General features: G+C 61.6%; 3 protein-coding genes across 7 annotated transcripts; 1 reads left to right on the top strand and 2 right to left on the bottom strand.

Annotated features, from left to right (window-relative positions):
• Positions 1–1,389: 1,389 nt before the first annotated feature.
• Positions 1,390–6,713, top strand: NEFH (neurofilament heavy chain; the record flags this gene model as incomplete). Its single annotated transcript, XM_083874295.1, has 4 exons — positions 1,390–2,182; positions 3,316–3,515; positions 4,235–4,359; positions 4,668–6,713. 4 exons carry the CDS (start codon positions 1,390–1,392, stop codon positions 6,235–6,237), a joined length of 2,688 nt encoding a protein of 895 aa, XP_083730421.1. The 3' UTR covers positions 6,238–6,713.
• An 888-nt stretch (positions 6,714–7,601) lies between these two features.
• On the bottom strand, positions 7,602–20,585 carry THOC5 (THO complex subunit 5). Of its 5 annotated transcripts, none has more exons than XM_083873880.1 (21): positions 20,473–20,585; positions 19,712–19,763; positions 19,275–19,355; positions 18,757–18,900; positions 17,930–18,043; positions 17,254–17,351; positions 16,521–16,667; positions 14,724–14,838; positions 14,160–14,292; positions 13,184–13,261; positions 12,974–13,014; positions 11,670–11,769; positions 11,424–11,532; positions 10,219–10,320; positions 10,029–10,125; positions 9,668–9,782; positions 8,756–8,859; positions 8,575–8,662; positions 8,340–8,455; positions 7,991–8,181; positions 7,602–7,801 (listed from the first exon to the last, which is right to left on the bottom strand). In XM_083873880.1, exons 2-21 carry the CDS (start codon positions 19,745–19,747, stop codon positions 7,738–7,740), a joined length of 2,073 nt encoding a protein of 690 aa, XP_083730006.1. In that variant the 5' UTR covers positions 19,748–19,763; positions 20,473–20,585; the 3' UTR covers positions 7,602–7,737. The 5 variants fall into 5 exon arrangements, with proteins under 5 accessions (XP_083730006.1, XP_083730005.1, XP_083730007.1 ...); XM_083873879.1 differs by having other exon boundaries at positions 19,652–19,763; positions 20,473–20,584; XM_083873881.1 differs by lacking the exon at positions 19,275–19,355 and having other exon boundaries at positions 19,652–19,763; positions 20,473–20,584.
• A 957-nt stretch (positions 20,586–21,542) lies between these two features.
• On the bottom strand, positions 21,543–24,951 carry NIPSNAP1 (nipsnap homolog 1; the record flags this gene model as incomplete). The annotated part of the gene is made up of 10 exons (XM_083873890.1): positions 21,543–21,890; positions 21,977–22,060; positions 22,133–22,227; positions 22,336–22,367; positions 22,521–22,661; positions 22,753–22,823; positions 22,929–23,023; positions 23,289–23,334; positions 23,460–23,587; positions 24,869–24,951. The coding sequence occupies 10 exons, from the start codon at positions 24,949–24,951 to the stop codon at positions 21,826–21,828; spliced, it is 840 nt and encodes a 279-aa protein (XP_083730016.1). The 3' UTR covers positions 21,543–21,825.
• Between the last annotated feature and the right edge of the window lie 998 nt (positions 24,952–25,949).

Here is a 25,949-nt window from a genome sequence, read left to right as displayed (position 1 = left end):
ACACCATGGCTGCTCCTGGGATCTATGGCCCTGCCTGCTGATTGGCTGCGATTTACAGACACATGTGATGATTGGCTGGGAATCTATGGATCTGTGTGTTGATTGGCTGGGAGTCTGTGCTCCTGCCTGCCGATTGGCTGGAATCTATGGACCTGTGCATTGATTGGCTGGGATCTCTCAGCCTGGCTGCTGATTGGCTGAGATGTCGGTACCTGCCCAAATGTTGAGCTCTGTGTGTGCTGATTGGCCACTGGTCCATATGGGCCGACTGGCTGGGCTGTCTATGAATGTTGATTGGCTGGATGGCACCTGAGCGCTGATTGGCTGTATGGTACCCAAGTGCTGATTGGCTCTATGGTACCCGAGTGCTGACTGGTCAGATAGTACCCGAGTGCTGATTGGCTGGTGTTCCATGCACGCCCAGGTCCCAAGGGCAGGTTTGGGGGGGTCACATCCCCACACCCCATCCCTGTCTCCATCCCCATCCCAGCCGGGATAGAGACCTGGCCCTCACATTCCCTCCCTCCCTGGAGCCCCCAGCACCCCGCGGGGTTGTCCACTGTCCCCACAGGGGGCCCTCCTGCCACCCACCTCCCCCAGCCCCAGTCAGTGCCTGACCCCGGGGGGACACCAAGTGAGGGCCCAGCCCAGGGCCGCCGCCCTGGTATCCCACCCTTGGGGGGTGTCTGTGCCACCCGGGGTCCCCCCTTTCTCCACCCCACCGGAGTGGGGACCTGCTCTGTTCTGGGTGGTCCCAGCTTCCTTCCCAGGGTCACTTGCTGGGGACCCCACTCTATTCCCAGGTGTTCCCCTCTCTGCTCAGGGGGTCCACGGTCACATCAGGGGGTTCCCCGCTCCCTTTCCGTGGGGTCTTCGCCCTGTCCTCGGGGGTCCCACCTCCCTTTCTGAAGGTCCCACCCTCAATTCCTCCTATCCCCTTCTCTGCTCGGAGGGTCCATGCTCGCTTCAGGGGCTCTCCACTTCCCACGGGGCCCCCACTCTGTCCTGGGGGTCCTTGTTCCCTTCCCGGGGCTCCCATTCTCTCTTCCCAGCGGTCCTGCTCCCTGGCCGAGGGGTGTGTTCTCCCTTCGGGGGCACCCTCCTCCCCTTCCCGGGGGTCCTGCCGTCTGCCCGGGGGGTTCCGTGCTCTCCTCGGGAGCTCTCCACTCCCTTCCCGGGGGTCCTGTTTTCTACTCCCGGAGCCCCCGTTCTCCGGCCGAGGGGAACCCGCTCCCCCCTGGGCGTGGCAGGGGGGTCTCCCGCACCCGCGGGGCTGCGGCGGCGGCGCGGGGCGGTGCCGGTGCCGGTGCCGGTGGCGGGGCGGAGCGGCCGCCCCGAGCGCTATAAAGCGGCGGCCGCGGCGGTGCCGCAGCGAGGGCGGGGGTCGCCATGAGCCTGATGCTGGAGACGCTGCTGGGCCCCCCGGGGGGGCTCCGCAAGGAGCCGGGCCGCGTTCCCCCGCGCTCCGCCGCCTCCAGCGGCTTCTACTCGTGGCCGGCCCCGGCGGCGGGACGGGCGAGGGGCGCCGGGGGCGGCGGCGGCAGCGCGGCCGCGTCCTCCACCGAGAGCCTGGACTCGCTCAACGGCGAACCGCGGGCGCGCAACGAGAAGGAGCTGCTGCAGGTGCTCAACGACCGCTTCGCCGGCTACATCGAGCGGGTGCGGGCGCTGGAGCAGCAGAACCGGGCGCTGGCGGCCGAGGCGGCGGCGCTGCGGCAGCAGCAGGCGGGGCGCTCGGCCATGGGCGAGCTGTACGCGCGGGAGCTGCGGGACATGCGGGGCACCCTGCTCCGCCTGGGCGCCGAGAAGGGCCAGCTGCGCCTGGAGCGGGCGCGCCTGGCCGAGGACGTGGCGGCGCTGCGGGGCAGGCTGGAGGACGAGGCGCGGCAGCGCTCGGAGCTGGAGGCGGCGGCCCGCGGGCTGGCGCAGCGCTCGGCGCAGGAGGAGCGGGCGCGGGCGCCGCTGGAGGAGCGGGCCCGGGCGCTGCGGGAGGAGGCGGAGCAGCTGCGGAGGCAGCACCGCGCCGAGGTGGGAGCGCTGCTGCGCGGGGCGCGGCCCGAGCTGCCCGCCGAGCCCCCCGCCGCCCTCCGCCCCGGCGTCACCGCCGCGCTCCGCGACCTGCGCGCACAGCTGGAGGGCACGGCCGTCCGCAGCACCCTGCAGGCCGAGGAGTGGTTCCGCGGTGAGTGCGGGGTGTGGCGTTCCCGGGCCTCCCCGGGGACACACCGGGATGGGGTTGGAGCGAAGGGAGCTGGGGAGTCCCGGGGGATGCGGGGAGCCCCTGCTCTCTGTATCATTTTAAGGTGCCCCCATCCCGGGAGGTGCAGGGCCCCCTCCCACCTCTGCTGCGCTCCTGGAGGGTGTTGGGAGGCCGTCGCCCCAGGAGGGTGCAGGGACTCCTCATATAATGTGCTCGGGGAGGGCGTTAGTGTCCCCAGGGTGTGCAGGGACCTCCCGTATAGCCAGTGCCGGGGAAGGCTCCAGGGTGACCCATCCCTGCCACCAGACCTCCAGTGGGTGCGCTGCCCGAGCCCCCCTCTGCCCCGCAGTGAGTTTCGAGGCGGGTTCCAGGATCACTGGCCCGGCCCCCTGCACGTTTTTGGGGTGCCGGACCCCCCCGATGCTGCAGGGGGTTGTGCTGGTCCCTCCCAGCCGGGGCTGTTTGCGGTGCTGGGGGGGCGGTTCCGCATCCCTACGCGGGAGGGGAGGGCAGGGAGTGGCCCTTCCTGGGGGGGTGGGGAGGGGTCACCACGGTCCGGGGGGACGCGGGGTGGGGTCGGCAGCCCAGACTGAGCCCCCCGGGCGGGCCGGGCGGGTCCAGCACCGCGGACAGCGGCGGTTCAGCACCGCGGGCAGCGGCAGCGCCGACCCAGGGCCGCCCGTCCCGCGGGGCCGCAGGATCCGGGATCCCCGTTCCTGTCAGATCATTCCGTGCCCCCCCTCCATGTCCCCTGGGGTGTCCGCAGGGCGCTGCGGCAAAACCCCCCCGCCTCGGGCCGGGGTTGGCGTGTGCGGGATGCGGCAGCGCCCTGGGGCAGGGGCTGTGGCACGGCTGAACGGGAGGCGGGGGCTGCAGCGAGGACCTGCACTGGGTGAAGTCCAGGATGGCAGAAACACCCCCGAGCTCGTCTTGCCCGTCCTCCTTCACTTCTCGGCGGAGATGGAGCGAGGGGTGGGGAAGGCAGAGTGCCCAGGGAGCCTGGGATGGCTCTGCAGAGGACAGGGATGTGTGGCATGGACGGGTTTGAGTTTCCCCAAGGAGGGGAGACTGCAGCCCCCTTTCCCCCGCCCTGCAGCTTCCCGTTTCCATTGCAGTGAGGCTGGACAAGCTGTCGGAGGTGGCCAAGGTGAACACGGACGCCATGCGCCTGGCCCAGGAGGAGATCTCCGAGTACCGCCGGCAGCTCCAGGCCAAGACCACCGAGCTGGAAGCCCTGAAAGGGACCCAGGAGTCCCTGGAGAGGCAGAGGCAGGACTCAGAGGAGCGCCATCATGCAGATGTCCTGTCCTACCAGGTACCGTGGTGCAGTGGGCAGCGGCCCAGGATGAGGAAGGACCATCCAGCTGCTGGGGAGGAACAGCGCTGGGATTTTGGCTTCAGGGATGTGAAGGAGTTGTGGCAAATGCTCAGGGCTGTGTCAGAACTGACCTTCCCCAGCCCAGAGGGATCAGGAACCCAGAGCCTGAGGTGGTGTCTGGGCTCTTGTATCCCTCAGCAGCCCTGGAGGTGGCCCATGGCTCTGCCTGGCACTGAGCTGCCTGTGAGGATGGTCATAAACACCATGGAAGAGAGTCCAGGGTTTGAGCCACATCCTGGGGAAGTGAGGGCTGCCTTGGTGGCCACACAATGAAGTGCTGTCCCCAGGGTGATGCCCCATCAGCCTCCAGCTGGAGTTCAGTTGCCATTGGACTCCCCCAAGTCCTAGAAGCATTCCTACCATTTGTCCCTGTTGGAGGGAGGTTTAGGTGTGGGCCAGGGGCTCAGCTGAATTGCAGCTCCTTGCTCAGGGTGTGCAGGACTCCTGCCACACCCATAAAGGCAACTGGACACCCTGACACCACCCTGGCTATGTGCCCTTTGCTGTGTGTCTGCAGGAGGAGGTGGCTGCAGACTCCACTGTGAGGACGCCCTGGTGCTGGAGACCAGGGAATAGTTTAGGGGGTGCTCTGTGTCCCCCTGCTCCTGGGGACTGTGCCATGTGTCCCCTCCCATTATTGCTCTGTCTGCCCACAGGAAACCATCCAGCAGCTTGACAACGAGCTGAGGAACACCAAGTGGGAGATGGCAGCTCAGCTCCGGGAGTACCAGGATCTGCTCAACGTCAAAATGGCCCTGGACATTGAGATTGCTGCCTACAGGTACAGGGGGCCAGGGGAAAGTGTGAGGAAGTGTCAGGCAGGTTAACAAGGTCCCTTGTTAATACCTGGGCTCTTTTTGGTGATCATCCATCCTCCAAAGCTATGGTTGGCAATGTCCAGTTGGGTGATCCAGTGGTGCATGGAGGGAAGGGCAAGGAAACCTGCTCATCCCAGGCCACAGGAGCAGGAGGATCATCCAGGATGGGGCAGGGAGGGAGTAGAGCTGCAGGACATTGCTGGCAGCTCCTGGTCACAGGAGGAGATGAGAAGCCATCACTGAGGGCCCTGCTCTGGTTTCTTCCTGGCAGAAAGCTCCTGGAAGGGGAGGAATATCGGCTTGAGACTGGCATTGGGATGCTCTCCTACCCCGAGGTGGTCCCCAAGCCTCCCAGCATCACCACCAGCATCAAGGTGAAGAGCGAGGAGAAGATCAAGGTGGTGGAAAAATCAGAGAAGGAGACAGTGATCGTGGAGGAGCAGACAGAGGAAATTCAGGTGACTGAGGAGGTCACAGAGGAAGAGGAGGCTGAGAAAGAGGAGGAAGAGGAAAAAGCTGAAGAGAAGGAGGAGGAGGGGGAGGAAGAAGAGGAGAAAGCTGAAGAAGAGGGTGAAGAAAAGGCCAAGTCTCCTGCAAAGGAGGAGGCCAAGTCCCCAGAGAAACCTGAGTCCCCCTCAAAGGAGGAGGCCAAGACCCCAGCAGTCAAGTCCCCTGAAAAGCCCCCAACCCCTTCAAAGGAGGGGATCAAGACCCCAGTTGTGAAATCCCCAGAAAAACCTGCAACCCCCTCAAAGGAGGAGGCCAAGAGCCTGGCTGTGAAGTCCCCAGAGAAACCCTCGACCCCCTCAAAGGAGGAAGCCAAGACTCCAGCTGTCAAATCCCCTGAAAAGCCACCAACACCCTCAAAAGAGGAGGCCAAGACCCCGACTGTGAAGTCCCCAGAGAAACCTGCACCTCCCTCCAAGGATGAGGCCAAGACCCCAACAGTGAAATCCCCAGAGAAACCCACACCCCCCTCTAAAGAGGAGGCCAAGACCCCAACTGTCAAGTCCCCGGAGAAACCCCCAGCCCCCTCTAAAGAAGAGGCCAAGAGCCCAGCTGTGAAGTCCCCAGAGCCACCTGCAACTCCCTCAAAAGAGGAAGCCAAACCCCCATCTGTCAAATCCCCAGAGAAGCCCCCAACCCCCTCTAAGGAGGAGGCCAAGCCCCCAGCTGTGAAGTCCCCAGAGAAAGTCAAATCTCCCGTGAAGGAGGAGGCCAAGTCTCCACAGAAGGAAGTGGCCCCAGCCAAGGAGCCAAAGGCCCCTCCCAAGGAGGAGCAGCCCAAGGAGGTGAAGGCTCCCTCCAAGCCCGAGGAGGGAAAGAAGGAGGAAGCTCCCAAGAAGGACATCCCAGCCAAGGCAGAGGAGAAACCCAAAGAGAAGGCAGCTGCTGTGCCAGAGACTCCAGCTCCACAGGCCAAAGAAACCAAGCCAAGCCCCAAACCTGCTGAAGAGGGAAAAGCTGAGGAGGCTCCAGCAAAACCTCAGCAGGAGGTCAGCAAAGCGGCCACCAAGGAGGCTGAAAAGCCAAAGGCTGAGGAGAAGGTGGAGGAGCCTAAGAAGAAAGTAGAAGAACCCAAGAAAGAGAAGGTGGAAGAGGCCAAGGAGAAGACAGAGGAGCCCAAGAAAGAGAAGACAGAGGAACCTAAGAAGGACAAGGCAGAGGAGCCTAAGAAGGTGGAGGAACCCAAGAAGGAGAAGGCAGAGGAGCCCAAGAAAGTGGAGGAACCCAAAGCTAAAGCAAAACCCAAAGATGAGCCCAAAGCCAGTAAGGAACCCCCCAAAGCCGAGGCTCCCTCCAGCAAGGAGGGCACAGCCCCAGAGCCAGGGAAGAAGTGATGGAAGAGTCCTGGGCGCCGAAGGCACCTCAGGGCATGGGAGCTGCTCCGCTCCCTCCGATGGCTGGGCTGGGGTGGGACCCCAGGCCCCCCAGGCCAGGCTTTCCCTTAGCAATAGGCCCGTGAGAGCCCCTCGGGTGGGCGACTGCTTCCCTCGCAGAACGTGATTTCGCCGAGCGCCACATTTAAACACTTGAATTATAACCCAGGAGAAGAGAGGGGGACCTGCAGGGGAACCCCACCACCTTTCTCCTCTAAGTGCATTTATTTAATGTATGTGCAATGGATGGATGAGTGCAATGCAGAGCTGTAGCTGCTTGGGGGGCTGGCGGGGTCCTGCCCTGCCCTGGGGGGTGACAGTCCCTCTGGGCAGAGGTGGGAGAGGCTGGGAGCTGCTGGAATGCTCACAGACACACACGGTGCACCAGGAACCTCAGCCCACTGATCTATGCTTTCTGTGCAATAACCAAATAAAAGTGCTTACACAGACACCCTGGCTCTGCTGGCTTGTCCTGGGGAGAAGGCAGGGAAGGAAGGTGGGAATGCAAGTCTGGGATCTGTCGCCCAGGGCTGGGGTGGGTGACATGGGGCTTTCTGGAGGGAAAACACATCCCACAGCAGGCACGGAGGACCCTGTGTCCTGAGGATGGAAACAGGGCCAGCACTGCCATGCTTTCCAAAGGAATTCAGTGTGTTTTTTCCCTTTCTTCTTTTTTTAAAGCATGGCTCCCAGGGGACTGGGAGAGCCTGGTTTAACCCAGGGGCTGCGGCACAGCCTGGCACTGCAGCACTGCACTGAGGGCAGGGGCTGGGGGGGAGCAGGAGAGGGGCTGTCAGCCCTCCTGGGGGAGAAATCACTCCCAGAGGAGACACGGAGAGTCTGGGGTGAAGGAGGGACAGTGACCTTGGGAGGGGGACGGAACCCCAGCTCTGCCAGTCTGGGACCCCCACACAGAGTGGTGCCAGGGAGGGGGCATATCCCAACTCCCTGATGCCAAGTGGGGCAAGCTGGAATGTTCCAACCCTCATCCTGCCCATCCCAGGACCCCAGTCTGCTCTCCCCCAAGCCCAGGAAGCAGAGAAGCCCCCCAGGATGCAGGGATTGTGCTCAGTGGGATGGCAGCCAGCCGGCAAGGACAGGCTGGGGCTGCAGTGCGGGCTCTGGAAAAGGGCTATTTTTAGCCATCTCAGTTTTTAGCCATCTCAGCTCCCCAGTCCCTGTGGTGGGGAGGGAAGTCAGGAGGCAGGGAGCATCCCTAGAAAGGCTGTCAGAGCCCAGGGATGGGACAGAGGACTTGCTGCAGCCCTCACAGCTCCCTCATCCCAGCCCTCTGCACAGACAAGGCGCCCACACATTTTTTCTTTAGCTTAGTTTAACCCCTTTGACTACAAAACCTTCAAACAAACCCCAAAATATTGTAAAAGGAGCAGAAATGTCAGGATGGGTACACTCTTTCCACAGAGTGAACAAGTCCCATCCCAGAATGATGCCCAGGGCTGCTCAGCGATGGCTGAAGAACCCCTGGGGGTAGTTGAACTTGAAGGGTTTCAGGCGCAGGGGACCCCTGGAAGAGGAGAAGAGAGAGAAGCTGTGACCCACAAGGACCAGGAACATCCCATGGCACCCCCAGAAAAGGCTCAGTTCCTGGGCTGTGGGGGCAGATCCCCCTAGGACAGGCTTCCAGGCTGGCTCCACAAAACATCAATGCCACCAGAGCCCCTGCCAGCACCCTCAGCCCCCAGCCAGCTCCCACCTGACCAGGCGCAGACACATCTTCTCCTGGGGGAATTCCTTGGGCCCCTCTACGCTGGGATCGTGGGGCTCTGTCTCCAGGTACACGTCCAGCACCATGCACAGGCGCTGCAGCTGGTTGGTGAGGAGCTGGTAGCCGGGTTTGGGCCCCCACAGCTCCTTGTAGTAGACATTGACCTCGCTCTCCATGGCCTGGAAAACAGGGATGAGGTTGGCACAGGCTTGGATCTCTGCTCTGCATGCCCAGGAGTGTCCAGCCACCAGCTTATCCCAACATCCCCTTCTTATGGACAGAGAATTGCTGGAGACACCCCCAAAATCCAGCCCCCTCTGCCCCCACCCCACAGTACCCGAATGTTGTCGTCGTTGCTGCTGTTCCTCTCTCCCTTCCAGTTCAGGCACAGGCTGAAGACGGGAGGCAGCGTGGAATAACCAGGATTCAGCACCACAGCTGCCTGGAGCTTGGCTGAGCAGGGAAAAGGTGTCACTCACAGGGCATCCAACCAGGTGGATTATCCATGAAGACTCCCAGAAGCTGCCCTGGGATGGGGATTGGGAATTCCCAAGAGAAGGAAAGGTGCCTACCTGTTCCCCTCTCTATCAGGGCCATGTAGTAGAGGTGAGTGTCTTCAGCCAAGCCGGCCTCTATCACATCCTTAGTGTAGGGCAGTTCCTGAGAGGAGGAGGAGGAATGATGGCTCCAGTGCCATGTGGGAGCAGGAAGGGACTGACCTCCTCAGTCACCAGCCTCATGCTCAGCACTTACAGCATAATCCTCATAGGGAATGGCAGTCCACTTCACCAGGCGAGAGACGATTTTGGTGGGGAAGAGCTGCTGGCACTCACTGGACACGGGCACAACACCGTGCTCTGAAAACAAGGACAGGGCCCTGAGCAGGGAGGGCTGGGGATGCAGCTCTGGCACTGCCCTGCAGTGGGAATGCTCCCAAAGCAGGACCTGAAGATGATGTTATCCTTCAGCAGCTTCATCAGGTGCCCAGCAGAGGCCTGGGCTGTGATCCCACAGGATCCTTGGCCTGCAACCCCACTGGATCCCTGGCTTGTGATCCCCACTGGATCCCTGGGCTGCTTGACAGGCACACAACATGCACAGTGTGCAGTTCACCTCCCACCACATCCCAAATCACTTCCCAGAGCTGGGATGGCCATTCTCAAAGAGGTGCTGGGCACTGGAAGGAGCAGAGTCTTCCTCTGCCACCCAAAATAGGGCAGTTCCTTCATTCCTACAGCTCCCAAGGGCTGAGGAAACAACTGAGAATGCTGAGGGTGGCACTGCCACCCACCAAAGGTGACATCAGCTACCTGATGTCTCCTCTCCTGTGACTGCTGCTATCCCACTCTCCCTCCCAGTTCAGGCACTGCCTGAAGATGAGCAGTAGCTTGGAATAACAGATTCAGGACCATGGCCACCTGGAGCTTGGCTGAGCAGAGAAGAGATGCTTCCCTGCATGATGGCTCTGCCACTGCAGCCCTGTCCCCAGGGAAGGATGGGGAGCCTGGCAGGACCCTGCCACTGCAGCCCTGTCCCCAGGGAAGGATGGGGAGCCTGGCAGGACCCTGCCACTGCAGCCCTGTCCCCAGGGAAGGATGGGGAGCCTGGCAGGACCCTGCCACTGCAGCCCTGTCCCCAGGGAAGGGCAGGGAGCCCAGCACTCACCGAGGGATGCAAACTGCTTGTGCAGGGCCAGGCGGGACTGCAGGCGGCTCCGGAGCAGCTTCACTGTCAGCTCCATGTGGCTGGCACTCAGGGAATTGTCAGCAGCCACCGTGTGCTGTGGGCAGGAGGGATGTCAGGCCAGGAGCCACATCCCCACAGGGACAGGCACCCATCATTCAGTGTCACTTAAAGGGCTTGGACTATCATGTGTGTGACATGAAATATGTCAGCGTGGCCCCACACACAGATCCAGCCCAGCTCAGCCTGTCCCAGACATGGTTTGGGAGCAGCAGGGGGACAGGACTGGATCCCAAACCTCAGCCCAGTGTTGTGGGGGAGAGGGGAGGGGTTTGTGCCATGCCTGAGGCTGATCCTTGGGGAAATGCAGGCCGCCCAGCTTCTGCACCCACACGTAGGGGTGTCCCAGCTCTGTCACGTAGTCACTCAGGGTCAGAATGCTGTGGGGACAATGAGGAAGGGTCACACCAAGCCAGGGAAGATTTGCTGTACTGGAGCAAGGAACTGATGGCAATGGCCTGGGTGACACTCACCCCACTTTGTCAAACTGGAACTGGTTGGCCGGGTTGGGTGTTTTCCTCCCGTGGTCCCCTGGATAGAGGCAGTTGAGGAGGGAGTCCGGGGAGAGCAGGTCCCTGGCAGAAAGAGGGGAGAGGTCAATCAGCAGCAGTCTGGGCTCTTCGTCCCTCCACAAACAGGATTCAAGCCCAGAGAAGGGGATTATGGGCTTCATGAGTTCTAGAACAGAATGTTTTTCCCCTAATTCCACTCCAAAAGGAGAGCTGTCTCCTCCCTGCCTGGAAGAAGATGGAAATCACAGGGCACCAGCTATTCCAGGAAGCTGCTCCCTCCAGTGCCATAAAACTCCTCACGTCTCACTGTACTCACAAGACTGACCAAACACAATGGGCTGTAGGATTTGGGGTGTGGCTCAAGGCACAGCCTCCCCGGTTTGGGGTAACACAGCCCAGGTGAGTGAGAGGGAGGGAATGCCCTGCACAGGATCTCCAGCTGCTGTCAGAGGGTTTGGGGTGTCTGCAGCAAGAAGAGAACCCCAATTGGATGAGGAGGCTGCATATGGGACAGGCTGGGAGGCAGCACTTGTTCCCAGGCAAGTCCAGACCAACCTCTCCCACCTCCCTCTTCCTCAGGCACCTTCTGTCCCAGGGAGAGCCACCAGAGAGCTGGCAGCTGGTGGGAATTCCCTGGGCAGGCTCCCAAAGCTGCCACTTCAGCTTTTCCTCACACCAATCAGGCTCCAGCAGGCTCTGGGGAGCATAGGGAGAGGCAGCTGCATCTCTGGAGCTCAGGACAAGGTGACCTCAGGAGCAGTCAGGTGAGGGAGCTGCCAGGCTCTGCCTGTGGGAGGGAGGCTCAATGTGTCAGCAGGAGAGGCTTTCCCCCAGTTCCTGACAGCTCTGGCACTGCTGAGAGGTTCCCAAACTCCCTGACCCTGGGTTGTCACAGCAGAGGAGAGGGGGAGGAAGGTGCTTGGGCCGTGCGGGGCTCCTGGACCCACGGGGGCAGAGGGGTCACTGCCTGAGGAGCTCTGGGTTGTGTAGGGCACCCAAATCCCACAGGGCAGAGGGGTCATTGCCCAGTGATCTTCAGGCTGCATGGGGTTCCTTGATCCTACGGGATCAGTGCCTGATGATCTCCAGGCTCTGCAGAACTCCCAAACCCCAGAGAGTCACTGCCCAATGATCTCCAGGCTTGCTGCCCACAGGGCTCTCCTTACCCAGCACTGATGGCCGTGGTCATCTCCACAGCCGTGGTCACCTTGGCTTTCACGGTCATGACATTGAGGTTCATCAGGTAGTAGAAGGTCAGGTGAAGCACATTCTCATCTGCCCACACAGAAAGAGTGACATTGGTGCCTGCTCCAGCTCAGAGAAACCCCTCCACACTTCCAGCTCCCCACAGGGTCCCTGGGGTGCTGCTGGGGTCAGTCCTTGAGCTGCTGTCACAGCCCAGAGTCCCTCACCTTTGCACTTCAGGTCGAGGGTGACAGACAAGGGGTGTCGCTTCAGCATCTCCTTGCGTTTGTCGTCCAGCTGCACGCCCAGGGTGGGCCTGCGCCGCTTCTGGGGGGCAAAAACAGCTGTCAGAGCCTCCTCCTGCTCCTCACCAACCCAGGGACCGCCCCAGCCCACAGCTCTTTCCCTCCAATCCAGTTCCACAATCCCCCAGCACCATGGCCACAGCTCCCTGGGGAGGGAGATGGGAAACCCTCACTCAGCTCCAGTTCTTGTCATTCTTTCAGCTCCAAGGAATGTCTCCAAGGAATGTTCTGGGAGACAAAGCCAAGGACCTGCTGGCCCAAAAGCTTTCCCACTGCAAGAGGCAGAACGTGGAATCACTGAATGCTTTAGGTTGGAAAAGGCCTCTGAGAGCATCAAGCCCAACCACTCCTGCAGCCCCGCCAAGGCCACCACTGTCCCCATGTGCCACAACCACACAGCTGTTCAGTCCCTCCAGATATGGGGACTCCCCCACTGCCCTGGGCAGCTGTGCCAGGCTGGAGAGCCCTTTCTGTGAAGGAATTTTCCCAGTATCCTCTGGCAAACTCTTCTTTCCTTTCATCTTTTCCCTGTTCCCTGGGAGCAGAGCCCGACCTCCCCGGCTGTCCCCTCCTGTCAGGGAGTTGTGCAGAGCCACAAGGTCCCCCCTGAGCCTCCTTTTCTCCAGGCTGAGCCCCTTTCCCAGCTTCCTCAGCCTCTCCTGGGGCTCCAGCCTCTTCCCCAGCTCTGTTCCCTTCCCTTTACCATTCCCCACAGAACAGCCCCATACACCTGGCTCTGCTGCTGGGTGCTGGGAGTGGAGGCCCAGAGCCCCTTCAGGCTTTGCTGCTGGGAGCAGCCAGCACCTCCAGCCTCGCCCTCAGCATCCAGCAGGAATTATCTGTAGGAGAAACACTTCCTCCAAGGAGTGCTGAACAAGCCCTGGTGCAGAGAATGCTTTTGGCACAGGATGGACACGGATCCCTCCCTGTTGGACACCAGCTCCCTGCCCTCAGGCTATTTATACAAAGTGGAGCAGCTCCAGCTGGAGAGCTGCAGGGCAGGATGGGACACCAGAGGAGCAGCTTTGTACCCTGGCTGCTCCTGCATTTGGGACACCAACTGGAAATGACAGCTCCCTCCTCACAAGGAAGGCTGGGATTTGACATCACTGCACTTCCACACACACTCACAGCGTGTAGGGGCAGTTCCCAGCCCCAGCTCTCCCAGTACCTCCCGCAATGCAGTGCTGGGAGAGGACCCCGAGGGGGACAGCGCTGTCCCTTACCGTGGTTTGCTCCTCCTCTGCGTCGGAATCGCTCTCATCATCTGTGCAGAGACAGGGTGTCACCAGGGTTCAGCTCTCCTACCACCAGTAGGACCACCAGGGCTTTTTCCAAGCCCATGGCTCCCCCTGGCACTCCTCTGCCAACAAAAGCAGGGTCCCAGGAGCTGCAGGCACACAGGGACAGGCCTCCAGGGCAACATCACAACTCACCCTGCGAGTCCTCAGGTGGCTTATAAAGGGCTTTGGCTTCCTCCACGCTCCCTTCAATGGCCACCACAAGCTTCTTATCTGCAGAGGAGACAGGAAAACTGAGTTAGGAATCCCACTCCTGCTGCAAGGGCAGTCGGCAAAGCAGCCCTGCCCCAAAAGCTCCTGGTTCCTGGTGAAGGAAGCTCCAGAAATAGGCCAGAGGGAAGAGCAGCTGTCTGGAAGGTTCTGAGAGGCCACTACTGGGCTGGATCTCCTGGGCGGGATGGGGTCAGAGGATGGAAAATGCTGGGTTTTGAGTGACTGTCCCTGGAAACCATGAGGGCCAAATCTTTATTAAGAGCCAAGAGAGGTTGGGGTCTAGCTGGGGACAAGCAGGGACCAAAGAGCAGTGTCACCATGGCCTGGTGTGGCCAAGCACCATCGTGTCCTTCCATGCTCCTCCAGCACTGAGAGGAATAGGCGACACCACACCCCTCACCACACAAGGTATGCACAGGCCAATGGCATTCCTGACCTCTTCGAGAAAATACCTCCCAACTCAGGGAGGCTCCAGAAATCCCCTCAAAATACAAAGCTTCCTGAGGGGATGAATGTTGCCAGATGAGCTGTGGGAATGGCCCCTACAAGGCCTGGGGTCCCCACCACCCACAGGTGGCACAAGGCAGGGGGTGACAGCTCTGAGGAAGCTGTGACAGCACTGAGCCAGCTCACAGGCTGCAAGGACATCCCTGCTGACCTTGGGAAGGGGGGAAGGGGTGGGAAGGGAGCTTCCCAAGCACTTCTTCCAGAGAGGCAGCTGAGCAAACAAGGTTTCAAATGCTGCTGCCTCACTGCACCATGGGGCCGCCTCTCTGCTCTGAGCTCAGCAGAATCTCCCAGCAGAGCAGACAGCAGGGAAAGACCCCCAAAAAGTGGTGATTCCTGCAGGCAGGAGTGAAATCTGACCCGTGGGGGGCACTGCCCCCTCAGTGCTCACCACAGGCCTGTCCGTAGGCGCTGGCTTGGACGAAGAGGACGTAGAGAGGAGGCGGGAGGTGCCGGGCAGTCTCGTACTGCTTGTGAGCCTGGTCAAAGGGCATGAACAGGTACTCCTGGACAGGCAGAGAGGCCTGGGGAATGACAGGGAGAGCCTTCATCACTGGGAAGGGAACAGCTCATCCTCCTCGTCCCAAAAGAACGGGAAATTAAGCCAGCACGGCAGCAATGGTGCAGGGTTAAACACAGAGAGCCCCAGGGAAGGGCTGGCAGCTGCCTCTGCTGGGAAAGTTTTGGATCTGGAAATAACCCAGTTCCTTCTCCTGTTCTTCCCTCCCAAGGTAGTCACAGGGGGCTGGAACTGCGTGGGGCTCTCCAGGGAAAGGCCCATTTAGCACCTCCTGCAGCTGCAGTTCTGCAGGAATTGCCGCATAAACAAAACAGGAGATCCGGAGGGGTCTCGGATCTGCTCCTCGCCCACCCCGACTGGGAAGGAAACATCTCCAAACCCAAACCAGCCCAGGAGCTGCCCCTAGGAGTGTGACCTGCTGCAGGGCTCAGGTACCTGCATGATGCTGTTGAGTCGAGGCTGGAGGCTGCTCAGATATTCCTTCTTCACCTCAATCTCCTTCAGGATCTTCTCCTTGCTGGTCAGGCACTCCTTGTACTTCTCTGCCAGCCTAAGGGTGGGAATTCTGTCACTGCCACACACCACAGCTCTAAACCCACTGGGGTCCACATGGATGATGAGCCCCAGCACCTCTGCCCTGACATAAGGAACAAGGAGAGCTCAGACATGGGGCAAACACAGAGCTCCTAATGCCAAGGGCAAGTGGGGTCAGGCAGGAACTGACTGGAGATGGAAAACAAACAAGGGGAAGCTCAGCCTCGTGCTGTGCTCCATGGAGGCACAGCAACTGGATCTGCCCTCAGATCTGCTCCTACACCAGGCTCTGCTGCCAGCAGCATGACCCGTCCCAGCCCCCTAAGAGGCTTTGTCACTTCATGTCACATAGTCAAAGTTCAATAGGGAAAGCCCAGGAAAATGCAAGCCCAGCACGATGCTCCGAGCTCTGGATACATTCGTGTTTAGGGAGGACACACCAAATCTCCTTATTGCTTATGACTGCAAGCCCTTTCCCAGCAGGAGCAGGGAAGCTGGCTATGGAAGTGGCCTGCCCAGGACAAGGGCTCTCCAAGGGGGAACAGACCTGACTTTGTGGAACTTGGATTTTGTTTTCAAGCACAACTGTATTTGTAGGGGTCAGTGCACATCCCAAGAGGCTCCTACACGAGCTCCAGTGTTCACACACCTTCCCAAAACAGAGCTACTGAAACCCCTGCACACCACTACAGAGGCACTTCACACAAAAAGGAGAAAAATCCAAAGCCAATCCAACGAGGTTTAAACAGCTAAAAACACCAACATAAATTAGAGACAGATGTCAACAACCCCAACATCAGAAAATGCCCAAAGCACCACTGGCATCTGCTCTTGAGCAGCTGAACAGGCCATATCCCACCTCAGCAGTGATGGGAGATGGACTGGGGCATTACTTAGATACGACAGAGTGAGGACTGGGAATGCCAAGGCTTCTCAGCAATCTAATGTGCAGCTGTGGGTCTCCACGAGGTTTGGAGATCAAAATCATCATTTTTAAGCCCAACTCTCAGAGATGTGCAGGCTGAACACTCCTCAGCTTGTACCACAGGCAGAGCCAGCTGGAGAATCCTGGATGTGCCTTCTACCAGGAAAAAGCAGCCAGGTTTTAGGGAAAGGATTTGGGAAAAGGGAAGGGTTGGAGGCACCCAGCACTTCTCACTGCTCTGTTGAGTTGCCCTCAGGCAGCACCAACCATCACTGATCTTTCCAGAAGGCGCTCTGGGCACTGCCTGACTGTTATGCAAACACATAAATGCTGTGTCATGTTTGCAGTTCCCAGGGGGCAAGAGTCAGGGAGCAGCTGGCCCCTGGGACAGTGGTGACGCCAGCAGCAGGACACGGGGCTGTGCCAGCCTGGTGTGGTTGGCAGCTCCACACCACGGCATGGAATGGCAGCAGGTCCAGCCAGGACGGGCTCCCTTTGCTCCTTGGATCATCAGGCAGTGACAGAGAACAAGAAAAAGATTCCCAGCAAGCCCAGCTCTGCGCAGAGGGAATCTCCCAGTTGCATGATAAATGCCTGCTCCACACTGATCCAAGACAGTGTGAAAAATTTCATCCCTACATTTGCTCTCCCAGCAGCTCTGGGTGTCTGCCCAAATTCCTGAAGTTAGGACATGGAGTGGGGACACCCAGAACTCCAGGTGCCTGCCCAGATCCCTGGAGCAGGGGCAGGGAAAGGGAACACCACAGACCCACCTCTTGCGCTGCTCCAGCTCCCAGTCTAGGCGGGCCAGGGTCTGCTGGTGGGGCTCGGTCAGGGTGATGGCAGGGCGGCTGATTTCAGGGGGGGCCTCTTTGTAGAACTCCTCCAAGCTCACCAGCTCGATCTCCTCGTGTTTGGATCTGCCAGGACACATGGATCAGACCAGGAAAAAGTGGGAAGTGCTCAGCATGTCCCACTGATGCTTCCTGCCCTGACTTCCCTCCACTACTGAACCACTCCATCAGTGAGCTGAACTTGTTTTGACCTCCACTGTCTGTGCCTAAAGGGGCTCCAGGAGAGCTGGAGAGGGACTGGGGACAAGGGCCTAGAGGAACAGGACACAGAGAATGGCTTCCCACTGCCAGAGGGCAAGGGAGAGATGGGATATTGGAAAGTAATTGTTCCCTGGGAGGGTGGGCAGGCCCTGGCACAGGGTGCCCAGAGCAGCTGTGGCTGCCCCTGGATCCCTGGCAGTGTCCAAGGCCAGGATGGATGGGGCTTGGAGCAGCCTGGGATAGGGGAGGGTGTCCCTGCCCATGGCAGGGGGTGGGACTGGATGGGCTTTAATGTCCCTCCAACCCAAACCATTCTATGATTACAAACACCTGGAGCACCCGCTCTGCTCCCACAGTGAACTCAGAGAAGGTGAGAAGAGCTCCCAAACACGGGCATCACCCACCCATCCCAGACACACCAATGCTCCCCTTGCTCCCTGGCCACACTCACTTGAACTCCAGGCACTTGGTGATCTCTTTCTGCAGGTGCATCACCTCATAGAGCAGGTTCTGGAGCTGCAGGTGATAGGCATCGACCTTCTGCTTTGCCTGAAATACGGACACAGCCAGAGCAGGGATGGAGCAGGAAAGACACCCCGAGAGAGTCATCAACACCCTGTGACTATGGCAGCTTGGGACAGCAGGTTTTAGGGTATGCAACAATTTTTTTGGGGAAAAATGACATTTTTAAGGGCTGGAGCAGCAAAGGATTGCGACATGAGACTGATCCTGCCCCTTCCCGTACATTTCAAAGCCAAGGCACAGGACAGGGCTCATTTGTTGGAGCACACAGAATTCCCTCTCTGAGAACTCTGGATATGGAGCTTCCAGGCCAATCATCCACCCATTTATACACCTGCAGAACACCAGAATCTTAAAACAGAGTTTTCTCACTTCCCACTACACTTGAAACAAAAGCAAAGAGTTCTCCTTCATTACTTATCTGCCCTGCACCAAGCAGGAGTTCATCAGGATCAGAGCATCCAGACAAACGCTCAACTCAAACCCCACGACCTGGCTGAGGTGTAGCTCCTCACACCACACACACAGAACAGGCAGGACCTGCCCCATCTCTGACCCTGCTGAATCCCAAGGTGCATTCCTCACTCGCAGCCCCTCCTGGGTACCTCGTGGGTCTGGTCCCTGCCTTTCTTCAGCCGGATGTGAGCCAGGCGGTTCAGCTTCTTCAGGGTCATGAAGTGCACACAGCTCTGGACGCGCCGCTCGTCAATCTCTGCGGCCTGAGGAGCAGGAGAAAGGGTTTGGAAGCAGGAAGGATGGCTGGCACCATCCTTGCAAGGAATTCCTGCCACAAAAGGGGCTCCACACTTTGCTATTTATGTCACTGGGGCTTCTGAGGGAGCCTCCCCCTGCCAGATCACAGGGCACTGCTGGGAAGAACTGGGAGGGGGTCCAGGCTCCAGAAAGAATCACTCCAGGCGTTTTCCTCAGCAGTAGGAACAGAGGTGGTTCGGCCTGAAGCACCTGACATGTCCCAGGAGCCTGGGACAAGGGAGGCTATTCTATTTCCAGAGCTAAACCCCTGCCCCAGGAGCCCAAGAAAAGGGAAACTGTTCCATTTCCAGAGCTCAATTCCTGCCCCAGCAGCCTTGGACAAGGGAGGCTGCTCCACTTCCAGAGTTCAATTCCTGCCCCAGCAGCCTTGGAAAAGGGAAGCTCCTCCATTTCCAGAGTTCAATTCCTGCCCCAGCTGCCTGGGAAAGGGAAGCTTCTCCATTTCCAGAGTTCAATTCCTGCCCCAGCAGCCCGGGAAAGGGAAGCTTCTCCATTTCCAGAGTTCAATTCCTGCCCCAGCTGCCTGGGAAAGAGAAGCTGTTCCATTTCCCTGACTCTGCCCAGGAGACACCACAGCTCCTGCTGCCTTCCCTCTGGGATTAATGGGGAAACCCCAAATGACAGACACGTTACACCACACGTGGAGACCTTTCCTCACATTTTCCTTGATGCCCCGGCTCTTCAGCTCCTGGATCTCAGCCATGAGCCTCTGGAGCTCCTGGCAGGTCTCCCTGTAGAGCTCGTAGTCCTTGATGGGGTCGCGCAGATCCACCTCGCTCTCCTCGCTGTAGTACCTGACATCCTGCCAAGGCAACAACACCTCCCATGGCTCATTCCTCCCCCTGGAAAGGGCTCTGGGGGACAAGCTGCCATTTCTGGCTCTGCCCATGAATCCCACAGCTTTACACAGGGAGAGGACTCAGCTCCAACAATCCCAAACCCACCAGTCACTAAAACACCTGCCTAGTTCAGGCTGTTTTTTATTGTTATAAATTTGAATTGGCACCGTTGGGGTCTCCTGTGCAGGGCCAGGAGTTGGACTGGAGGATCTCTGTGGATCCCTTCCAACTCAGGATATTCCATGATCTACATGACCTCAGAGAATAAACCAGAAAGGTGATTCCTCCTCCACCCCACTCCCCAGTCTGGCTGATCCTACACTATCCTGCTGCTCACGGGAGGGTTTGAAGGCACCATGCAAATCCCTGAGGGATCTTCCAGCTTTGTGCTCACTCTCCAGAGGAGTGTTTGTGTCTCCTGAAAGAGATGGAAGCAGGTTTAGGAATTCATAGCAGGAGTTTAAGAAGCATTGGAAGCTAGGGAAACTGGGTCTCACAATCCATGGAAATCCAGAATGGTTTGAGTGGAAAGGGACTTTAAAGTCCATCCAGTCCCATGGGCAGGGACACCTTCCACTATCCCAGTTTTCTCCAAGTCCTGGCCTTGGACATTGCCAAGGTGGGGCAGCCACAGTTCCTCTGGGCATTGTTTTCCAGCAGGGAGAGCCAGGCCAGCAGGGAGGGCAGTGGGAGAGTCCCTGGGCAGGTCTGTACCTGGTCCGTGTCGCCCTTGCCCCGCTTGCCCTCGGCTGGGACCCCATCCGTGCGGATCACCTTGGGCTTCCTCTTCTTGCTGGACTCGGAGGACATGGTGCTGCTGGCAGGGCTGGGGAGGGGGCACAGGGGGAGTCCGTGGGGGCCAAGCCTGCCTTGACTGGGGCTCTCCTGCCCCCCCCCCGCCAGCCCCGCCTGGGCTCTGCAGTGTCCCCTGTGCCTCCCTCCATCCTGCACCTCGCTCCCCTTCCCAGCCCCCCCAGACCGGCTGAGCCCCACCAGCACAGCCCCCCCGGACCCCGCACTGCCACTGAGCTCCCTTGGGACCCCGAGCACTCAATCCCTCCCGGCCTCAGGGGCTGCACAGCCCCTGAGCCCCCAGACTGCACACCGGGATCGCGGCTTCTGCCCCTCCAGAGCCCCCCAGACCTGGGACCCTTCGCTCCTCCAGAGCACCCCAGACCCTCGCTCATCTATCCGGGGCGCCCGCTCCTCCAAGCTCCCCCAGACCCGGGACCCTCCACCTGTCCAGAGCCCCAGACCCCAGCACACCGGGCCGAGAACCCTACACTCCTTCAGGGACCCCCCAGACCCTCCCGCCGGGGACTCTCCGCTCCTCCAGAGCCCTCAGACCCCAGCACACAGGGCCCGAGGCCTCAGAGCTCGCCCAGCCCCCCAGCACGGTGCCTTTCGCTCTCCGGACCAGGACCCTTCATTTCCACTGATCCCCTTACACACACACCGGGCCATGGACTTTCCGCCCCTCCCGGGGCCGCCCCCGCCATCCCCTCCCGAGGGTCCCGGTTCGCCCCAGCACGCACCGCGCTCTCTCCTCCGCGCCTCCCGGAAGTGACGTTACGGAACAACAGAGCGCGGCACGGAGCGGCAGCGAGAGGCTGCCACTGCTACAGGCGCCCCCTAGCGGATCTGGCACACTGGAGGACCCGCAATGCGCGTTGGGGGCGTGGTTTCCACAAACGGGCGTGGCTTGCGACGCTGGGGCGTGGCTTAACCAAGGGGCGTGGCCACCGCCCCATTTGCAGACCCGGGAGAAGGAGGAAGGGCAGCCTTGGGGGAATCCATATTGGGCACACTGGTGGGGCTGGAGGGGGTCCTGGTGTAGAAGGGCACAGGAATAGGGAGAGGTCGCATAGGGGTTCCAGAAGCCCTGATGGGTGTCCATGGGCTTGGAATGGGCTCCCCAGTGGCACTCGGGCCACTGGTTGGGGGGCGCATGAGAGGGGGTCCCTGATGGCACTGGAGGTACCCATGGGCTTGGGATGGGATCCCCAGTGGGGTGAGGGGCACAGGATGGAGTCCTTGATGATGGTGCGAGGATCCATGGACTTCGGGGAGCCTAGGGATGGGGTCCCCAATGGCACTGGGAAGAGCCGTGGGCTCAAAAAGGCATGGGAAGAGGTCCCCAGTGGCACTGGGAGCATCCAGAGGGAGCCACTGGGAGCTTGGAGGGTCATGGGATGGTGTCCCCTTTAGCACTGAGGGGTTTCAGGGGTTTAGGATGAGGGCCCCAATGGCCCTGGGTATCCATGGGCTGGGTTGGGCCTTGGTTTGGAGTGCCCAGTGGTACTAGGGGATCCCCAGGAGCTTTGGGGGGCACTGGATAGGGTCTCTGGTGGTGCTGGATCTATCCGTGAGCTTGAGGGGAGCATGGATGGGGTCCCTGATGGCACTTGGGGGTATCCATGGGTTTGGCAAGGGGACCCCCGTGGCACTGGAGGTACTCTGGGGTTTTGGAGAGCCCCTCAGTGTATCACAGCACCCATGGGTAGAGGTCCTTTGGTGCAGGAAGCACCCACGACGTGAGGCAGGGCAGCCCCCTGGGTGACACCAGCCTAAGGGGTCTCACCAAGCACCCCCAGAGGGCCCAGGCTTTAGCATATTAAATATTTAATTGGCAGCAAAGGCACCCGCTGGGCTCATTAGGAGCAATTACGCCTCCCCCACCTCCACAGCCTGCCCAGCCCCCCCCCAGGATGGGGGGCTCCCACCTTCCCCTCCCTGCTCTCAACCCCACCAGGGCATCCCAAAATGGGGTGGGGGAGAGAGCTGGGAGCCAGGGGGCGCAGAACCCCCCAGCCCTTCCCCAGCAGGGCCAGGGCACAGGCAGGGAGCCCCTGGAGATGCAGAGAGACACCCCCAGCACGGCCCCCCAATCACTGCAGGGGGGAGATCTTCAGGGGAATCATTATCCGTGATTCCATGGTCCGGATCAGCGGGACTGGGGAAGGAAAGGAGAGAGAGGTGAGGGCAGGGAGTCCCCAGCACAGGCAAGGGGTCCCCAAAGGGCGTGGGGGTCCCACTCACCAGTGTAATAAACGTTCTCATCCCAGCCCCTCTTCCTCCAGGCTGCATTCCTTGTCTCCTCCCGGGACTGCAGATCCCTGTAGGCTGTGGGGAGAGGACAGGACTGGCACCCTGAGCCCCCCAGGCTGGGGGTCCCCCCAGGGTGACACCCCTTACCCCAGAGGTGATGCACCACGTAGAGCTCCCCGATCTGGGAGAAGAACCCCCCAACTGCCTCCTGGTTCTCCTGGCGGTACTTAATGGCCCGAGCCCTGCACAAAGCAGGGGACACATAGAGGGACTGCCCCAGGTGGGGGCCCCTCTCCAGAGGGAGCTTTTCCCACCTCGGATCTCTCCATGCTGGGAAACCAGTGGCTTACCAGTTGTTGCCCCACTCGATCATGGTCCCTGGCTGGAAACAGGGGAGGAAACCCAGTCAGAATGCCCCTGCTCACGCAGCTTGGGGTGTCCTCATCCAGGAAGGAGGAATTTGAGGGGCTGCCCGCCCAAATCCTGGGGTATACCAGCCTGAAGATCCCCCCCTGAGGCAGAGGCTGATCCCCACCTTCAGCTTGTAGGACCTCAGCTCGTAGATGTTGGGTCCCTGGCGTGGCCGGGGCTCATTCCAGAAGCTGAATTCCAGGAGCAGCTGGTTCCTGCGGGACAGCAGCATCCGGCTCCTCTCCTTGCGGAAGTCCAGGTACTCCTGGGGACAGCCCCAGCCGGGGGTTTCGGGGTGGGGGCGATGTGGGCCGCGGGTGTCGGGCACAGGGGTCTGGCCCCCACCCCGGTGGTACCTTGTTCTGCCTGAGCTTGTTCATGCAGTCCATGAGCGCCGGGTACCCGCCCGAGAAACGCCACAGGTGCACTGCAAAGAGGGTTCTGGGGTGGGCAAGGGGAGCAGCACCTCAAAACCCCACCAAAATCTCTGCCTTTGGCAGCAGAGGCACCAGGAGCTGCTGCCTGCCCTCACCTGCCTGGTCCTGCTCGCCATACCATGTGTTCCAGTTGCCCACCAGGTCACAGGGGTAGTCGGGGTCTGAGTGGAGCTTGGGCAGCACCTCTTCTCTGTGGGGGCACAGAGGGGAGTAGTGGGGTGGGGGGCAGCACCCCAGAACCCCCCCAGTTCCCCCCTCTGCCCTCCCAGGGTTTGCCCAAACAGGATCTGGTGCAGCCTGGGGGATGCATTCATTTCACAGGGAGGGAAACTGAGGCACAGGACAGGGACACACATGCACCCAGGAGCCCTGCAGGAGCCCTCCTGCCCCTCTCACTCCAGAACAGCACCCCAACATCCTGCTGGGATGCTGGGAAGCCCCCTCAGTGTGCTCACGTCAGCTTGTTGTAGGTTTCCAGGCACTCCGGCTTCACATTGTGAACTGCAGGGACAGGAGAGAGGGGCTGGGAAGGAGGGAAGGAAGGGGAAGGATCCGGGAACGGGGGTCCCAAGGGGTGAGGGGTGCACCCCATCTGTGCCTGCCTTCTTCCCCGCAGGAGCACTCACACTGGATCTTGTAGAGGTTGCTGGTCTCCTTCTTGGAGAGGAGGTTGGAATGTGCATCCTTGCGTGGATCCACCTTGTGCACGAAGAGGGAGCGGAACCAGCTGCCCTCGGCATCCCTGGAGTACCCCCTGTGGGACAGCGGGGCGGGGAGACACCGGGAATGACCGGGAATGACCAGGAACGACCAGCTGGACGGCAGAATGGGATCCAGAGGCCTCACTGCCAGTCCTGCAGGCAGCTGCCGCCATTGTCCAGCTTCTGGGAGCCCCAGGACTTCACTGACTCGTGCTCAGTCCATCCTGGGAGCCCTGTCCCTGCTCTGGGGTGAGCCTGGCCCCAGTTCCAGTCTGGCCCCATGAATTCAGAGGGGGTTTGGCTGTGCTGCCCAGCCGAGCAAGGACACTGGTGTGGGGTGTGGGACAAGGGGGACAGCCCCATGGGAGCCCCCTCAGCCCCAGTGGCCCCCCCAGTGACAGTGACCCCTCCCCGGGCAGGGGGACACGGGGCAATGGGGCATCGCCCCCAAGGATCCCCTTTACCCGGGGGCTGCTCCGGTGCCGGTGACCCCTCCACGGGCAAGGGGACACGGGGACACGGGGTGGTGGGAGCAGCCCCCAGCCTGTCCCAAGGTCGCGTTCCCCGCCAGGGCAGCGGCGGGGGGGGACGGGCCCCTCGGCCCCGGGTCCGACTGCGGCCAGACCTTTGTCCCCGGCGAGGCAACGACCGTGGGGCCACTGCGGGGGCCGCCCGCGGGTCCGGGAGGGTCGCGGGGTGCGGGGAGGGCTCAGGGGGCTCAGGGGCGGGGGTGTGGGGGGTGCGGGGTCCCCGCCCGGGGGATGCGGGGAGCTGCGGGGTCCGGAGGGGATGAGGGGCCCGGGGGGGTCAGAGTGGCGGGGTGTGGGTGTCCCGGCCCGGGGAGATGCAGGGCCCGGAGCCCGGGGAGGATGCGGGTCCAGGGGGAGGATCAGGACGCCCAGGGGAGCGGGGTGCGGGGCCCCTCCCGGGGCGATGGGGGAGCGGGGAGATGCGGGGTAAGGGTGGGGATCAGGGGTCTCAGAAGAGGGGATGGATAGGGGTGTCCCGGCCCGGGGGATGCGGGGTCCGGGGGAAGGGGGGGCTCGGGGAGCGGGGTGCGGGTGTCCCCGCCCGGAGGATGCGAACAGCGGGGGAGATCTGGGCCTCAAGGGCTCAGGGGTGGGTCTCCGCCCGGGGGATGCGGGATGCAGGAAGGATGGGGGGCCCGGGGGAGCTGCGGGGTCCAGCGAGGAGGAGGCTGCGGGGTGTCCCCGCCGGGGGCGATGCGGGAGCGGGGCGCACGCGGAGCCGGGGGAGGGTGAGGGACCCGAGGATGCCGCGGGGGCTCTCAAGGCGGGGGTTGCAGCGGTCCCCGCCCGGGGGTCCCCACTCACCGCGCGCCCCGCGGGGCCGCGCCCGCGCCCCCGCCCCGCAGCCGCCGCAGCGCCGCGCTCCCGCCGCGCGCTCCCGCCGCCATCTTCCGCACCGGGGCGGGGCCGCGCGCGGCGCGTGCCCACCTGGGCCCGCCCCCTCGGCCCGGCCCCGCCCCCTCAGAAGCTGGCCTGCAGCAGCGTGATTCTGATTGGCCGCCCGGCCACACCTTCGCGCGCCCAGCCTCGCCCTCCCGACCCCGCCCGCCGCCGCTGCGACGCTTCATTGGACGCCGGCGCGGGGGCGGTGTCCGCGGGCCCGGCCGCGCTCGGCAGCCAATCAGAAGAGGCGCTCGGGGAGGCCGGTGGCCGATCGCTCCCGATGTCTCGCTCCGGCGGGGGCTGCGGAGCCGCTCCAGGGGGGCGGGGCCTCCTCGGGTTCCGCCCTGGGGAGGCGGGGTCAGAGTGGGCGGGGCCGCTCCGCCGAGGGGCGGGGCCGGGTCTCACCTGCGGGCGCGGACTCGGGGGGTCCCCCCGGTGTGCCCTCAGCACTGAGGGGACATCCCCGCACCGGGGGCTCCTCCTGGGCTGGAGGCACCTGAGGGAGGGCACAGGGAGCGCTGCTCTGGCCGGACCTGCGGGGTTCCCGGAGCCGCTCCTGCCCCAGGGCCCCCTCTGCCCATAGCCCCCCTCTGCCCATAGCCCCCCCCTGCCCATAGCCCCCCCCTGCCCATAGCCCCCCCCTGCCCATAGCCCCCCTCTGCCCACAGCCCCCCTCTGCCCATAGCCCCCCCCTGCCCATAGCCCCCCTCTGCCCACAGCCCCCCTCTGCCCACAGCCCCCCTCTGCCCATAGCCCCCCTCTGCCCAGAGCCCCCCTCTGCCCACAGCCCCCCTCTGCTCACAGCCCCCCTCTGCCCATAGCCCCCCTCTGCCCACAGCCCCCCTCTGCCCATAGCCCCCCTCTGCTCACAGCCCCCCTCTGCCCAGAGCCCCCCTCGGCCCCATTGCCCCTTCTCTCTACCCCAGAGCCCCCCTGCTAGGCCGATAGCCCCATAGTTCCTCCTGCCCCATAACCCCCGTCCCATCTCTCTCTCCCCCCGCTC

This window comes from Zosterops lateralis (genome assembly GCF_965231275.1).
Source record: "Zosterops lateralis genome assembly, chromosome: 17".
NCBI classification, from domain to species: Eukaryota; Metazoa; Chordata; class Aves; order Passeriformes; family Zosteropidae; genus Zosterops; species Zosterops lateralis.
The sequence above is the reverse complement of the archived record's forward strand: the minus strand, read 5'-3'. Positions and strand labels throughout refer to the sequence as shown.

Bases quoted from the DNA above. Each gene is read 5' to 3' on its own strand.
- THOC5 (XM_083873879.1), bottom strand. From the start codon at position 19,747: ATGTCCTCCGAGTCCAGCAAGAAGAGGAAGCCCAAGGTGATCCGCACG. The intron at 14,839-16,520 runs GTGGGTCTGTGG...TCCCACCCTTAG, and splicing joins GAGCTGGAGCAGCGCAAGAG to GCTGGCAGAGAAGTACAAGG. The intron at 13,262-14,159 runs GTGAGCACTGAG...TCTCCTCTGCAG, and splicing joins CGCCTACGGACAGGCCTGTG to ATAAGAAGCTTGTGGTGGCC.